Raw genomic sequence first — 16,620 nt, 5'->3', positions numbered from 1 at the left:
CTTTATAACTTTTATCAGTGTTTTAGTGGTGAATTCTTGGAAATAATTGTAAATAATAGTGATAGTGCTGTTTTGGAAGGTTCTACTAGTGTGTTTTGACGTGTTTTTGTTGAGTTTCACCTTTTTTTAACAGTTTTTACCTGCATTTTTCCAGTTTGTTCAGTTCATTAATATTGTATTTTAGCTGAAAGTATATATTTCTATATTATGCAGAACTATCCAAGGCGTAAACAGATGCAGTGTCTGTAAAAGAAGCAGAGAATTAATGTTTTTCTAAATGGAATGAGGGCCTCTGTTGGGTTATTGATATAATCTTTTATATGTATATATAATATAAAATTTTTGAAAAGTTTTGATGTTTTCTTTTTGCCCTTTCTTCAATGTTTTTATCTGTGTTTGTATAGTTCATTGACAGTCGTATTTGATCTGTAAATACTCTATAAATGTCTGTATATTATTTGTTTAAATCTCTGTGCAGATCTCTCCAGTTCATACACAGATCCAGTGTGTGTATTTGAATCAGCTGATGGATGTTTGTGTCAGTGAAATGAGGGGCTCTGTCTACAACTAGACCCAAAGTGAACACAGACTATCAACTGGACCCAAATGACACAAAGAACCAAAAAGAACAAGAAGAACATGGACACAATGATCTTGAACAACTACACTGTTTGAGCACAGGGGAAAGAGTTGAAAGTCTGTTTCTATAATCTCATAAAGTTCATCACGCACATTTACAGTTGTTTTTTATAATAAATATGATAAAAATTCAAGTCTGTTTTTTTTTCTGCTATAACACAAGTGTTTTAAACATGTTTTTCATATAATAATGATTAAGTTCTTGCTGAAAAAGACACAGAAGAACTGGTAAATTTGTCATTTTCTGACACTAATTGCAAAACTAATGGTAGTCATTAAAGGGTTAAGGATCAGCAGAATCCCTGTTTGTACACAATGAAGGTAAAGAATGAATAAAATACAGAAAAGAGAAGGAGGTGTTTACCTGGGAGCACTCAGACCCTCTGTGATTGGACAAAGCAGGTGAAATGGCTCTGAAGGACAGCTCACTGAAGTCAGAGATGACGTTCAGGTTGGAGTCTGTGGAACCGTCAGAAGGTCAGAACAAGTGTTTGAATGAAGAATGAGAAAGTTTGATTCTACCATCAGACTATGTACGTACGAACCCTCAGGTGGAATTATTCCAGTGATGTGATTCCTGTCAGTTCTTGGGTTTTTATGCTCATGTAAATAGGCTCAGGGTCCTGTGTTTGTATGGACAGTGGAGGGTTGTGTCCACCCATCATCTGGTCTTCACAGTTTATTTATGCGTGTCTTTATGACCTGTGTTCTTGAGTCTCTGGTTAAACGGACCTGTGTCTTTGTCCCTTATGTTAACGCAGTGATACTTTACGTTTTTCAGTGGAATCTTCCTTTTCCCTCATTTCCCTGTGTTCTCCATAAACTGTAAATGCTCTGCATTCATTCAACTCCACAGATCCATCTTCAAACCCTATGTCTGACTAATGACACCAGAAAGGCGGTTTGGAGCGCTGGCCCTTTAAATGCACAGGAGACACTTCATTTATGAGATGACACAACTATAACAAAGGAAACATTCAATTTTACTGTTTTTAATGTAACACTGTATAAATGGAGAAAAAAACTCCACTTTCATGTTAATAGGCTTACTTTGAAACAGACAAACTCTGAACAATGAAAAGAAATATGTCGTATTGAATTTGGCAAAAAAAAAAAAAGAAGTATAGCATTGATACACACCTTAGTCGATATGATTAAAAAAAAAAGATTTTGTCATTATTTCAACCAAAGTGTATGCATATTTTTGACCATGTCAGAACAGATTAGGCCTACAGCAATGTTAAAAAATATGGACTGATTCAGTTCATGTCAACATTGTTGTGTGTGTGTGTGTGTGTTAACCCACCTGTGTGGTGTGTGTGTGTGCGTGTGTGTGTGTAACCCACCTGTGTTCTTGGCTTTGCTGGGGCTGGGGGACAGGGGGCTGTTGTTCCTGGCTGGTGCTGGACTCTTGTTGGTGGACAGGTCTTGGGCGCCCTCTTGCGTCCGCTGTGTCTGAGCGTTTCTGCTTCGGTCCCCGGTTCGGCTGCGTTTGTGCGGAGCGCTGGCTGCGCTTCTGCTGCAGCTCCTGAAACACACCACCAGGGGGAGACAACAGGCACAGACAGTTTCAAACCCTGAGAGCAGGAGCACAGCTTCCACTCCAAGCATCAGGAACGACTGAACTCTGAACCTTTTTCATCCTAAAACATAAAGGACAGTTTGGAGTTGACATTATTTACAGGTTATTACAGAGGTGGAGAGATGTTTGAGCCCCCCCCCCCAGTGTTCTATTCCCCAGACCCACATGCTCCCATCTGTATACTTTACTTACATTATAAAGAAATGAAGAAACCAGGCAGTTGCATTATTTGTATAAAATGAAAACAAAAGGAAAATTAAAAACAACACAAACCATGAATAGAACATGTCTGAATTTGTGCTTTAATGCTTGTTTTGTGTAAATTTTGATGAATAAAATGAGTTCAGTCTGAGATCTTTCTCAATAAATTAAATTAATGGAGGTTATTTGTGGTTTTTAATGCTTCCTAAACAACAAAACACTGAACTATTTGGGTTTTATTTGATTAGTGTGACACAAATAAACACTAAAGAGGAAACATTTGCATGATAATCTGTGCGGACAGACTGAAAATACAGCCGTGGAATTTGCCTGCATTTGTGATTTATTCCATTAAGAATCCCTGTTCAGTCATTGGACTGTGCCCAGTACTGTCCCATTAAACCCACACGCTCCTTCTGCACATGCTCAGTTCCATCGAGGTCAATCAGGATGTTTCAGTAGATAATGAAACACATCCAGGACATGACTACAGCTGTGTATTGGCAAGAATCTGGCAAGACGATACAAATCACAACACTAGGATCACGATGCGATATATCATGATATATCATGATACTGTTTAGGAAAGTGATATTTTTTTATTGTTTCTTTTTTTAAAAGACTATTTTCTGGAAAAACTAAAGTGCAACATTTGGATAAATAAACTTTTAACAGGTGAGTTTACCAGAACAAAAACACACAAATAAATAAATGAATAACTGATGTTTACAGACATTCCAGTTTCAGATCCTGCTTAAATGTTCATATCTATTAGTTGTGGAAAAGAAATCCATGGTGTTCAGTCCTGAATCATCCAACATCAGAGCATTATTTTGTGCAATTCCATAACAAAAACGAACATCTGCCTCTTTCAGACAGTAAAAGAGCTTTTAGGATGCCTGAAGGAACCGTTATCAATGTCAAAAACTACATGTATGACCTGCAGTCACAATCCTCCTTTTGTAGTAAATAACAGAGCTAAATACCCAATATAGAAATAAAAGAGCAAACAAAAAAGAAAAGCAAAAATAAACATGAATCTCTGCCATTTCAGCATTTCACAGTTCATGAAGTAAATACTGCGGATCTATTGTAGAACCGATATTTTCTTACAGCCCTGGACATGACATGATGGAAAGTGTCAGGAATTTGATTTTGTTGTTTTTCTCACTTGCACACATTTTGAACACAAAAAGATTTTTTCCACAAATATTCCATGACATTATTTAGGATTGTGTAAAATTTATTTCCACTACTGTATTATTGTCGTTCTTGTTTTGTCCTGTTTTTTAACACATAACACTTGTCTTGAAAAATCTCTTCATCTTTTTTTGTCATTTATGAATAATATAAAACCAGGAAAAACTGGACTCAGGACCAAGACACAGCCTGAGCTCACAGAACCAGTGCTTCTTCCTGCGCTGTTGGTCTTTTTCCACCGTGCGTTTGGTGCGTTTTCACCTGGATGGCGGCGAGTCGAGCCAGACGAGCCTTCTCCTCCCGAATCCTCTTCCTGTCCTCGTCCTTCTTCTTCTGCTGTTGTTCCAGATGGACATCTTCTTCTTCTGCTCTGTCCTCCCACTCCTAAAACCACACAGTCAGTCGGTCAGTCCCACTGGGAGTGAAGGGCAGGACTGATGCATGCTGGGACACAGCTCTGTACCTTTCTCTTGGTGCTGAGGATGCGTTTGAGCGCCGCCTGGTTGGTGCGTCGTCTCTTGGCGTAACGTCGGTACCAGCGCTGGATGGTGACGGCCGCCTGGTTCACCTGCTCGATGAACCTTCAACGACAACAACGACAACGCGGGGTCAGATTTAACCCTTTAAGGACTATCATTAGAACAGGCCCCGATTTATTTATGTTGTATTTGCAATAAAAGTGTCACTAAATGTATTTGGTGGTTGGACCCCCATGGGGTGCAGAGCTTTCAGCCGCTCAGCCCCCCTGAGCCGAATAAACCGCTGTCTCTGACCTCTCAGCCTCCTCCTCGCTGACCTCCCTCCTCCGGACCGGAAACGGGACCGGGACCGGACTGTCCCGCTGGGCCGACAGCGGGGTGTTGTTGTTGGACGTGGACGACGACGACGAGAAGTTCTTCTGGGACTTGGTGAGTGAGCCGTTCTCCAGCGACACCTCGTCGTTGGCCTTGAGGATGTTACTGAGAAAGAGAGGACGGGGTTTTATTTTTCTGAAAATCCTCCAGAAACAGCTTCAACGTCTCTACATTATCAAACATAACGAAACATAACCTTCATGATAACCAGGATAGGAATGATAAACCTACTTAACCCATGAACACCCAAACACCCACCAAACCATCTACTGATCCAAACTGTCCATCCACTAATCCTATCGATCCATGTCATAATTAGTGTCAAATACAGTTCTTCATCTTTCCATGGTCATCAGATATGACCATATTTGGACATTCAGAGGCTCTGTAGTTACCATGGAAACACACGTCATCTTCTCCAATATTGCTTCTCCAGTCAAACCCATGGAGTTGGATCAGTGCCAGTGGATGGACACACTGGGGTTATGTTCAGTTCATGAGAGATTTGCTGAGAAAAGTCTTTTTTGCTAGTTCTTCTGGGTTCAACTGGACTGGTTTAGCTCTTTTGAAACATTTCATCTCTCATCCAAGAGGCCTCTTCTGTTCTGAACCGAGAAGAACTACCAAGAAGAACGATGACCTGGGCAAATGAGAACCTACACACAAAACTTGGCTGAGAAACTCACTTTTTCCTGAGTTTTCTCTGTTTTTGATAAAATAACCCTCAACTTTAGTCTGAGGTTTTCTGAACATGGACATGATCAAACTGAAAAAATGCAAAATACAGAGAATATTATGATAATAAATGATGATAAATCACTTCAGAAAGGTTAAATATAGGGAAAAAAAATCATTTGAGACCTGACACTAAAGTAGCTCTGGGTCTTTATGGGTTCAGAGTGATCAGTGAGGGGTTTATGACATGAAACAGATTATAGGCGGGGGGGGGGGCCAACCAGGATGTCCCAGCACCAGTCTGTAGATGGGTACTGGCCCAATACTCCTCTACAGACTGGTACTGGCTGTCAATCTGGCAGTTTTTAGATTAGATTGGATCGGATTTAGTCAAGAGATCGGGCCGACCCGGTTCAGGAAGAGGGGGGGGGACATCCTGCCCCCTCAAATTAAAGTTTCCAGAGGTAGTGAAACGCTGCACAAGTGGGAGCCTTAAAGGGACTGCTAAAGCGTCTATGAATGTTACTTCCACTCTGCGCTTGAACTCACTCTGAGGTCCGGTTGTGATGCGCAACTTGGGCTTTTTTTCAAACCGCAGGGCTTTTGTGGACCCAACCCGCCACGCAAATAAATGGACATTTTTTTGACCCCCCCAACCTGACCCACAAGGAACCCGCTTCACATCACTAACACACGGCACCAAACGCACCCCCATACAACACCTGGACGGACCTGTCCACAGACACACTACAGCAGTGGAAACTAGAAGGTTCTAATTTGTCCCACAGTCTGAGTTTAGAAAGTGCAACAATTAAAGTAAAGTTATTTAAAGTCACAGGTGTCATAGTTGTTTTAGTTCAGGTTCCACATTCAGACCAGCTGGGGTCTACAGTCAAATACAAGAAGAACCTAGAAATAATGACTCCAAATGGAAATCCAAATTTGATTATAAAAAGTCCATATCGGATCGGTATTGGATCGGTACCGGCAAAACTAATCCCCCCAAAAAATTAGATCGGAAGTAAAAAAATCCAGATTGGGACATGACTCTGTCCAACATACGGCCCGTGGGCCTAAAGCAGCCGCCAAAGGGTCCAATCCAGCCCATGAGATGAATATGTGAAATGCACAAAATACACTGAAGGTCTGAAACATCAGAGGGGTCACACTCAGGTCAGTTCAGGGGTCACATACAGACCAACAGGAAGGAAAGCGTTATTTATATAGAGCACTTTTTAAAACAACATGTTACAGGGAATAATAACAGAACACCCATAAATAATGACAACTGCAAATGTTTCTCTTGGTTTAATGTGAAAAACTTCAAATTACATAATGAAAATATCTACATTTACAAACTATCCTTTCACAATAAAATCTGAATAACCTGAACAAATATGAACCTGAAATGTAGAAATGTATGAACGTTCTGCTGCTGTTATTCAATGTTTTGTGTATTTGTAGATGTGTAAATGATAAACTGAGACAGAATATTGTTTAAATTGCACTTATTTTTCTTAAGAAATTTCAGGTTGTTCATATTTTTTTAGTGTACTTTTACTTTTTTTCCCACTAAAACAAAGTGGAAAAAATGGTATAAAGTTATTTTTGATGGGTTATTGTTATTACTGGACTGGTCTGACCCACTTATGTGAGCCCGAAACTACACCCGTGTCATTTGCAGTTTATGGGGTTGATCTGTGTGTTCCAGGACGTACTTGAAGGAGGGTTTCTGGTTGGAGCTCTTGGGCGTCAGTGGTTTCTCAGAGTAGTTGTTGTGTAAGGGTGGTCACAGAGTTCCCCATGGCACCTTTGTTGCTCCTGGAGAAACAACAAAAACACAAAACAAAGCATGAGCGTCTCCTCCGATGGGTTCCAACGCAGACCAAACCGTGTCTCATCTAATCAACGACAATGGTTTCAAACTCCAGCTGACTTCACGCTCTCGTCTCGTCCTGATAAAACGAAGATGACTGAACTCTGGAATCAGTTCATTAGATCTGTTCCTGGACGGGCTTTATGTTCCATCAGTCCTTATATTTTATTTTATTTATCTTATGTTCTATTCGATTTGTTATTCATACGTTTTCAGTGTTTTTTCATGTGCACAATCCAAAGTTATTATCGTTAACGAAAACTAACGAAATGACAAAAACTACAATTGAAAAAACATTTTCATTAAGTGAAATAAATACAAACTAGAATTAAAAGAAAAAACATAACTAACTGAAACTGTATTGTGTGTTTACAAAACTACCTAAAACGGATAAAAATTATGGATAAAATTCCCTTAGTTTTCGTCTTTGTCAGTGTCAGATTGATATGAAATCAATTTATTTTGTTCTAGTAATTTTAGCTAGCGGCGCCGTCCCACACTTTTTGGTCCGTCACTTGTGGTTTCCAGTCGTCTTCTGGTCCCCACTCTACCTGGAAACATGGAGACTAAAGCAGCAGAGTCCTGTCTGGGATTGATTTGAATAGGAGCACAGAGAGAAGAGAAAAGAGACCACTGAACTACAATGAACACTAATATAAACTAGCAAACCTGCTCTAAAACTAATTAAAACTAACTGAATTAGAGAAAAAAAAAGTCAAAACTAAATCAAACTAAACTAGAACGAAAAATCCAAACTATTCGAACCTTGGCACCATCTGTTCTGATAAATTCACTTTGTGTTTCATTGGTTTTTGTTTTTCTGTGTTTGTACAGACTCAACATTGGCTTCTTTATCAGCTGATTAATCATTCTGTTTAAAAAATATCTTAAAATGCTGATAAAGTGTCAAAGCCCAACATGACATCATTTCATATCTTTTCTGATCCAAAAGTATTTATTTTTAGAACAGAGAATAAAACAGACCTCAGTATAGTATATTCACATTTGGAGGTGTTTGTTTGGTTGTATTACGGTTCCAGACTCTGACCAGCAGGGGTCAGTCTGGTACCAGAACACACTTAGAACCAGAACCACCCACACACTGGATCAGCCACTGAATGAAGCAGAACGCTCTGAGTTTCCACACAGCTGGATTATGGAATCATCAAGTTCTATTCACACACTCAAACTCACAGACTCTTCTTTTAACAGTGGCTCAAAATAAGTGTCTTATAATGTTGATGTGCTGCATCAGCTGATAGTTTACATGATAGCTCTGTTAGCTTAGCTCTATTAGCTTAGCTCTGTTTTTAGACTCAAACAGTCTCAGTTAAACCACTAATCCTCTGTTAGCTTAGCTCTGTTAGCTTAGCTCTGTTTTTAGACTCAAACAGTCTCAGTTAAACCACTAATCCTCTGTTAGCTTAGCTCTGTTAGCTTAGCTCTGTTTTTAGACTCAAACAGTCTCAGTTAAACCACTAATCCTCTGTTAGCTTAGCTCTGTTAGGTTAGCTCTGTTTTTAGACTCAAACAGTCTCAGTTAAACCACTAATCCTCTCTGCTTAGCTCTGTTATAGCCAGCTCTGTTAGCTTAGCTCTGTTTTTAGACTCAAACAGTCTCAGTTAAACCACTGATCCTCTGTTAGCTCAGCTCTGTTAGCTTAGCTCTGTTTTTAGACTCAAACAGTCTCAGTTAAACCACTGATCCTCTGTTAGCTTAGCTCTGTTAGCTTAGCTCTGTTTTTAGACTCAAACAGTCTCAGTTAAACCACTGATCCTCTGTTAGCTTAGCTCTGTTAGCTTAGCTCTGTTTTTAGACTCAAACAGTCTCAGTTAAACCACTAATCCTCTGTTAGCTTAGCTCTGTTAGCTTAGCTCTGTTTTTAGACTCAAACAGTCTCAGTTAAACCACTGATCCTCTGTTAGCTTAGCTCTGTTTTTAGACTCAAACAGTCTCAGTTAAACCACTAATCCTCTGTTAGCTTAGCTCTGTTTTTAGACTCAACAGTCTCAGTTAAACCACTAATCCTCTGTTAGCTTAGCTCTGTTAGCTTAGCTCTGTTTTTAGACTCAAAGTCTCAGTTAAACCACTAATCCTCTGTTTTCTGTTGGTTTGTGTTGTCAGTAGTTGAACTACAGATCTGTTTGAATCCAACATCCAGGTCAGAACTGTCACAGTTTAGTCTGAACTGTGGAACAACAAACAAACTTAGCAAAGATAAGAACATCCCATAATAACTGTATACCTTCATAAGCCTTGTGTAGAAGAAACGCTGACATGTCACCATCCAACTCCATTCAGTTCGTTTCCAGCTGAGTCCAGTGGAGAAAACAACAGCTTCTACTTTTATCACTTCTTTTCTTTGAGTCTAAAGGTTGTTTGTTATGGTTCTCATCCAACGTTCTAATGATCCTTCTAGCTCAATGCTAGTAAGGAGGTCGTTTCTCAGATTCAGAAGACTTTATTTATCCCATACGGTCAATTCATTTGTAGCTTAGCACAGACATCAGCCAACAGTCAAAGTACCATGTGACAAACCTAAGTCAGAACAAATACAAGATCACAGGAAGGGAACTACAAGAAATGCTTTAAATAATCCACAATTAATTATCATTAAATACCACAGCAGGCTAAAAGACTAAAAAGCCTGTAGGTTCTGCTGACATTCTATAAACTCACACAAAAGACTCAAATGACTGTGGTCACATCTGTTTACCTAATCCACTCAGAGTGTTAGTTTACTTCACCATGGAAGACAGACAGACAGACAGGCAGGCAGACAGAGACAGACAGACAGACAGACAGACAGAGACACAGACACAGACAGGCAGACAGAGACAGACAGACAGACAGACAGAGACAGACAGACAGACAGACAGAGACAGACAGGCGGCACAGGCAGACGAGACAGACAGAGACAGACAGACAGACAGACAGACAGACAGACAGAGACAGACAGACAGAGACAGACAAACAGACAGACAGGCAGAACAGACACAGGCAGACAGAGACAGACAGACAGACAGAGACACAGACAGAGACAGACAGACAGACAGACAGACAGACAGACAGACAGACAGGCAGACAGAACAGACAGACAGACAAGACAGACATACAGACAGACACAGAGACAGGCAGACAGACAGGCAGACCAGAGACAGACAGACAGACAGACAGAGACAGACAGACAGAGACAGACAGACAGACGGTCAGACCAGAGACAGACAGACAGACAGAGACAGACAACAGACAGAGACAGACAGGCAGACAGGCACAGACAGACAGACAGACAGACAGACAGAGACAGACGACAGGCAGGAGACAGGACAGACAGCAGACAGACAGAGACAGACAGACAGTGACTCTCTACTCCCTAGTGGTCACTGGAACATTCCCTTTATGTCAGTACAATCCAACCAATGGTGAAGTACCCAGACCTTTATTATAAACACTGATGGGACTCCCTGGTACTAATAATAAATCAGACCCTTCAACAAACTGGAGCCAAAGAAATGAACCTTTTCTCATATGACTTAGACACACTGGGTTCATTTAGGATCCAACACGGTTCATTTGGTTGCAGCCTGGTCTGATTCTGTCCTTCTTCTTAATGTTTTTTTTTTTCCTCCTTGAATAACGTGTCCTGTTCTGCCTCCTGTGGAACATACACTGGATGTGCACTGACACACATTCCACTGAGATTCACACACAACACACACACACACACAGATGTACACACATATACACACACAAATACACACAGACACACACACAAATACACACGACACACAACACAGACACACACAATACAGATACACACACACACACAGATACACACACAAATACACACACACACACAAACACAGAGTACACAACACAGATACACACACACACACACACAGATACACACACAGATACACACGACAACACAGATACACAAATACATACACACAACACACACAACAGATACACACGACACACACAGATACACAAACACACACAGACACAAACACACACAAACGCACACAAACACAGACACACACTTGTGTTTTGTGTGAAGATGATGACTCAGTGCTGGGGGAAATTCCTGAAGGCGATATCAGCTGAACGATCAGAGGAAACCAAACACAGAACCAGGACGGAGAAACACAGGACATCCAGGTGTCTGAATGAGAGTCAGAGTCTGAACTGAGAGTCAGAGTCTGAACTGAGAGTCAGAGTCGTAAGGAGAGTCAGAGTCTGTAAGGAGAAGTCTGAGTCTGTCAAAGAGTCAGAGTCTGAACTGAGAGTCAGAGTCTGTAAGGAGGTCTGAGTCTGTACAAAGAGTCAGAGTCTGAACTGAGAGTCAGAGTCTGTAAGGAGAGTAGAGTCTGAACTGAGAGTCAGAGTCTGAACTGAGAGTCAGAGTCTGTAAGGAGAGTCAGAGGTCTGTAAGGAGAGTCAGTCTTAACAGAGAGTCAGAGTCTGAACTGAGAGTCAGGTCTGTACGGAGAGTCACAGTCTGTAAGGAGAGTCAGAGTCTGTAAGGAGAGTCTGAGTCTGTACAAAGAGTCAGAGTCTTACCGGAGTCAGAGTCTTTACTGAGAGTCAGAGTCTTTATCTGAGAGTCAGAGTCTTTACAGAGGGTCAGTCTTTCCACAGTGAGTCAGAGTCTTTGGTTAGAGTCAGAGTCTTTTGGCTAGAGTCAGAGTCTTTTGGTTAGAGTCAGAGTCTTTTGGTTAGAGTCAGAGTCTTTTGGCTAGAGTCAGAGTCTTTTGGTTAGAGTCAGAGTCACTCCACAGTGTCGTTGCCCACCTGTTGTTGGCGGTAAACGTGGCTGCCAGGGAGAATCCCAGCTCCCTCTTCTTGAGGCCGGTGGGTGAGTCCACGCTGCCGGCGCTCCTGGAGCTGGACGCCACGGCCAACGCCCTGGGTGTCGTCCTGAACAGGTTCAAACAAAGCAAACACAAAACAGCCTCATTTAGCTGGACGCTGTACTACTCAGCCCCACGCCGCCGCTCTTCCAGTAAAATGCCCAGTTCTAACAGGACGGGACACACGTACCAGAATGTTCCATGGGTTCTGTCCGGGAGGCTTTACTCAGACTGGCCAGTTTCCTGCGTCCGTCTGAGCTGCTGTCGAACAGAGCCAGGTAGTCGTCACCATGGTCCCGGACTGGACAAAACAGAAAGCGGCCAGGCACAGGTTAGGATGAGGTTAGACACCAAATCCAACACTGCACACGGGTGTTAAAGCTGGAATGTCAGTCACAGTACGGATCAGCTGGCAGAGTTCTGATCTGAGCCGGTGACCCATCAGAACTAGAGCAGATGTTCGACAGAACGGCCAGTGTTTCTGTTCATGATGCAGACCAAAGTTACTCTGACATGTGGGACCTCAGAAAATACACAGTTCAAAGACAACAAGTGTCTTTTCCAGAAGCACCTGTCTGACTGAACACAAGTGTGGGACTGCGTTGTTTCATCTTCTGGTGTGTTTAGATGCTGTTTATCCTATTCATGTGTGGTTTATTTTTTATCAGCTTACCATATCTTATCCTTATTAATGATAAAATAATAATAACTTTTATTTATATAGCACCTTTAACATTAAATTAGATGAACATTTTTGCATTCTGCAGCGCTTTTTTCCAAGCGACTTACAGGGGAAAAATAAAAGAAAAATACAAGAATAAATACAGACTGAAACAGCTGAACAATTAAAACAGTGTCATAAAGAAGAATAAAAAGCACAATGATAGACTAAAATACAAGACTAGATAAAAAGACATAAAAGCAGCTGTACAATCAAAAACAGTGAAATAAAAATACCAAGTAAACTTAAAAACTGACAGACAAAGCAGAAGGACACACCAGCAGTATACAATGGAATTAAAAAAAAAAAAAAAAAAAAAAAACAAGACGTGAGCAAAAACCTAAAACAGAAAACAGCACAACACAGTAACAGATATGTACAGCAAACTGGAAACATGACACTGCAAATAAATGTGAATGTATCGAAGCAGACAGGGCAGACAGTACGTCACATGATGCCGTCAAATCCATGTAAAACTGATGGAATGGAGAAAAGAACATCATGTATGTCAAACCAGAGCAAAATTAAATATTCAAACATTAAAAGAAACAGCATCACTCAAAGTGAAGTCGACAAAAAAGGGTTTTAAGGAGATTTAAAAGATGTGACTGATTCTGCACTGACGTCACTGATTTCACTTTTATCAGATCTTTGTAAAGTCTTGGGTACTAAGCATTGTTTAATGTGCCAAAGAAATACATTTTGACCTTAAAAAAAAAGCTTCTAATTTCATCCAGAACCAAACAGCAAGCCTTTAAGAAGTATCCATTTCAGATTTGTTGTGATAATCACCAATATCAACTCTTTACCTCCGCCAAGGAGGTTCTGTTTTGCCAGGGTTTGTTTGTTTGTCTGTTTGTCTGTCCGTTAGTGTCAACATAACTCAAAAAGTTATGGACAGATTTGGATGAAATTTTCAGGGTTTGTTGGAAATGGGATAAGGAAGAAATGATTAATTTTGGTGGTGATGGGGGGTGGGGGGGCCAAGGGGGGGCCCATTTCCAACAAACCCTGAAATTTCATCAAAATCTGTCCTTAACTTTTGAGTTATGTTGCACACTAAACGGACGACAAACAAACAAAGAGACAAACAAACAAACAAACCTGGCAAAAACATAACCTCCTTGGCGTGGGGGCACGGGGGGGGGGGCCACTGATCAGCCTTGGCGGAGGTCTGCGCCTCTCGAGTGCTTCTAGTTTTACTGTGATCACATTATTTCTATCATTCAGCTCTAAATGATCCAACTAAGCGTTTGAAAGAGACATGAAGCCAGAACCCACAGAAATACTGACCGAGTTTAGGAAAAGTGGTTCTGTTACGGTTCAGAGCACAGTGTTTCAGTCGTGTCGGAGAAACGCCGTCGGTGTAACCGCGTGGTAACGACGTCACAGATGCGGTGCATATTGGGAGGCCGTCTGTCCCAAAAACAGCCTGAACCTGAGGACACTTACTCAGTCAAAGGAGGGGGAAGACACTGAAGTTATTCTGACAGCGACGCGGCCCAGGGACGCACTTTCACAAAGTGACGCCTGGAGCGAGTGAGCGGCACAAACCCAAAACTGACCGAGACCACAAACTGAAGCCACTTCACAACAAGCTCTGATCAGGGCTGTCAACAGTTAATCGACGTATCAATGAACTGTCGATTAGAATTGCTCACGATAAAACGCTCTGAGGAGGAAGCGGCTCCAACCACATGCACCACAACACCAAGACTGATTACAAACCATGTGTGAAAGCTGTGGGATGGAGGAAGTGTCCGGTCCTCCAGAAGGACAACAGCACACATGCACAAGTGTGGTGGACATGGACTGGACTGAACCAGTTCAAACGAAGGGGGACTGTATGGGACTGACCCTGGGTGGGTTTTGGAATACAAACAAGGAAAATAAGGGCAAAATGTCACATCTGTTGTCTAAAGTATGATTAACAAATATAACAAAAAAAGGGGGATATTACTTTACCAACAGTTGTCTTTGGTTTGGTTTTTCACACAACTTGTGTGTAACGTGTGTGTTAAATTTCACACATTGCTGATTTTTTCAGACATGGTATACAAATTGCTTAGTTGCCTGTTGTAAAATGTCTTCCAAGCGAAAAAGAAAAAAAAAAAAAAAGAATTTGCTCAATTAAATTATTAATTGTCGGTTAATTGCCTTTTTCCATGGCGTCATCTCGCTGAAGTCCGGCTCCATCATGTCAGTGATGCAAAGTCAGAAATGCCCGTTTGTTTAAACTGCCCTCTTATCAGGTCCACTTATTTTTTTGAATTGTCTGTTGAATTTCTTAGTCCTGTCCTTAAATGTCATTGTCTGTTCTGTATCCAATGGTCCATTTATTTATTTAAATGTCTGTTGAATTTCTTTAGTCCTGCTCCTTAAATGTCATTGTCTGTTCTGTATCCAAGGTTCAACAAATCAATCATGAAGGAAGAGACAGGGATTTTTCATGAAGTACAGAAAGAACATTTAGTGTTTATTCTTATAGACCCTATCGAAAGAGAAATTCAGGTTCTCAGAAAACCGCTCTTATCAATTAAACATTAATCATCAATAAAGTCAAATAACTAATGATGAATGTGTCCTCAGATTGTGCCTCCTTAGTTTTTGATCCCTGTGAGTTCCGTTCATTCTGGACACGGTGTCTTCACAGCTACGGCAGCTCTGCACCAACAGGTCCAACCACTTCAGAGGAAGCTCTAGTATCTTGACACCACAAAAAACTGACCAGGAAGCTGAAACTCACCTGTGTGGAACGGGCACGCACAGGTGTTTTATACTAAAGGTTCCACATTCAGCCCAGTACCACCGAAAACAGGCCACACCAGTCCAGTGAGAACCACCCAACCTTTACATCCACAAACCATACTTTAAAGAGTGTACAACCTGACATTTCTGAACACAACTCTGTAATTTTTACTGATATTCTCAGTTTATCACTTCCACATGTTCATTATAGCGAACAGATCCCAGTGGATCTACAAACACAACAAACATTTAATTAAAGGCAGATATTGGAACAATTACACTGAACTGTATGAAGACATTTTATGGTCTATTTGTTCAGCTTATTACATTTATGTTAAAGCTAAGCTTGTAAATATAACATTTTATATAACTTAGCTTTTTTACACTGAAATATAAAGACAGTGTTTTTAGTTGTCTGTATTTATGGGTTATTTGTTTTATTTTACTGGCTGACCCACTGTAGATCCCACTGGTCTGAAGTGGAACCTGAACTCAAATGATTCTGACGTCTGACTGTTCCGATCTGCAGTGGAACTGTTGGACTTCACAAATTCACTCCAAGAGCCAGACTGGACTGGGTTTGGCCCACAGACCCTATGTTTGACCCCCCTGGTCTGGATCGAGGCCAGATGGACCTGGTTTTGGCCCACAGACCCTATGTTTGACCCCCCTGGTCTGGATCGAGGCCAGACTGGACCTGGGTTTGGCCCACAGACCCTATGTTTGACCCCCTGGTCTGGATCGAGGCCAGACTGGACCTGGTTTTGGCCCACAGACCCTATGTTTGACCCCCCTGGTCTGGATCGGGGCCAGACTGGACCTGGGTTTGGCCCACAGACCCTATGTTTGACCCCCTGGTCTGGATCGAGGCCAGACTGGACCTGGTTTTGGCCCACAGACCCTATGTTTGACCCCCCTGGTCTGGATCGAGGCCAGACGGACCTGGGTTTGCCCACAGACCCTATGTTTGACCCCCCTGGTCTGGATCGGGCCAGACTGGACCTGGTTTGGCCCACAGACCCTATGTTGACCCCCCTGGTCTGGATCGGGCCAGACTGGACCTGGGTTTGGCCCACAGACCCTATGTTTGACCCCCCTGGTCTGGATCGAGGCCAGACTGGACCTGGGTTTGGCCCCCAGACCCTATGTTTGACCCCCCTGGTCTGGATCGGGGCCAGACTGGACCTGGGTTTGGCCCACAGACCCTATGTTTGACCCCCCTGGTCTGGATCGAGGCCAGACTGGACCTGGTTTTGGCCCACAGACCCTA

At 41.8% G+C, this 16,620-nt stretch overlaps 1 protein-coding gene across 1 annotated transcript in view; it reads right to left on the bottom strand.

Moving 5' to 3' along the window:
* Window positions 1-12,182, bottom strand: part of LOC115416720 (centrosomal protein of 131 kDa-like) — a gene marked incomplete at its 5' end in the record, with an annotated part of 44,569 nt that extends 32,387 nt beyond the window's left edge. The window contains 11 exon segments of the mRNA XM_030130565.1: window positions 1,004-1,098; window positions 1,986-2,060; window positions 2,063-2,125; window positions 2,128-2,167; window positions 3,884-4,006; window positions 4,086-4,203; window positions 4,396-4,581; window positions 6,870-6,935; window positions 6,937-6,972; window positions 11,823-11,948; window positions 12,068-12,182. Of these exon segments, the coding sequence (XP_029986425.1) occupies window positions 1,004-1,098; window positions 1,986-2,060; window positions 2,063-2,125; window positions 2,128-2,167; window positions 3,884-4,006; window positions 4,086-4,203; window positions 4,396-4,581; window positions 6,870-6,935; window positions 6,937-6,972; window positions 11,823-11,948; window positions 12,068-12,182 (1,043 nt within the window).
* Between the last annotated feature and the right edge of the window lie 4,438 nt (window positions 12,183-16,620).

The sequence above is a fragment of the Sphaeramia orbicularis genome, unplaced genomic scaffold (genome assembly GCF_902148855.1).
Source record: "Sphaeramia orbicularis unplaced genomic scaffold, fSphaOr1.1, whole genome shotgun sequence".
Taxonomy (NCBI): Eukaryota; Metazoa; Chordata; class Actinopteri; order Kurtiformes; family Apogonidae; genus Sphaeramia; species Sphaeramia orbicularis.
This window is presented reverse-complemented; position numbering and strand designations above follow the sequence as displayed.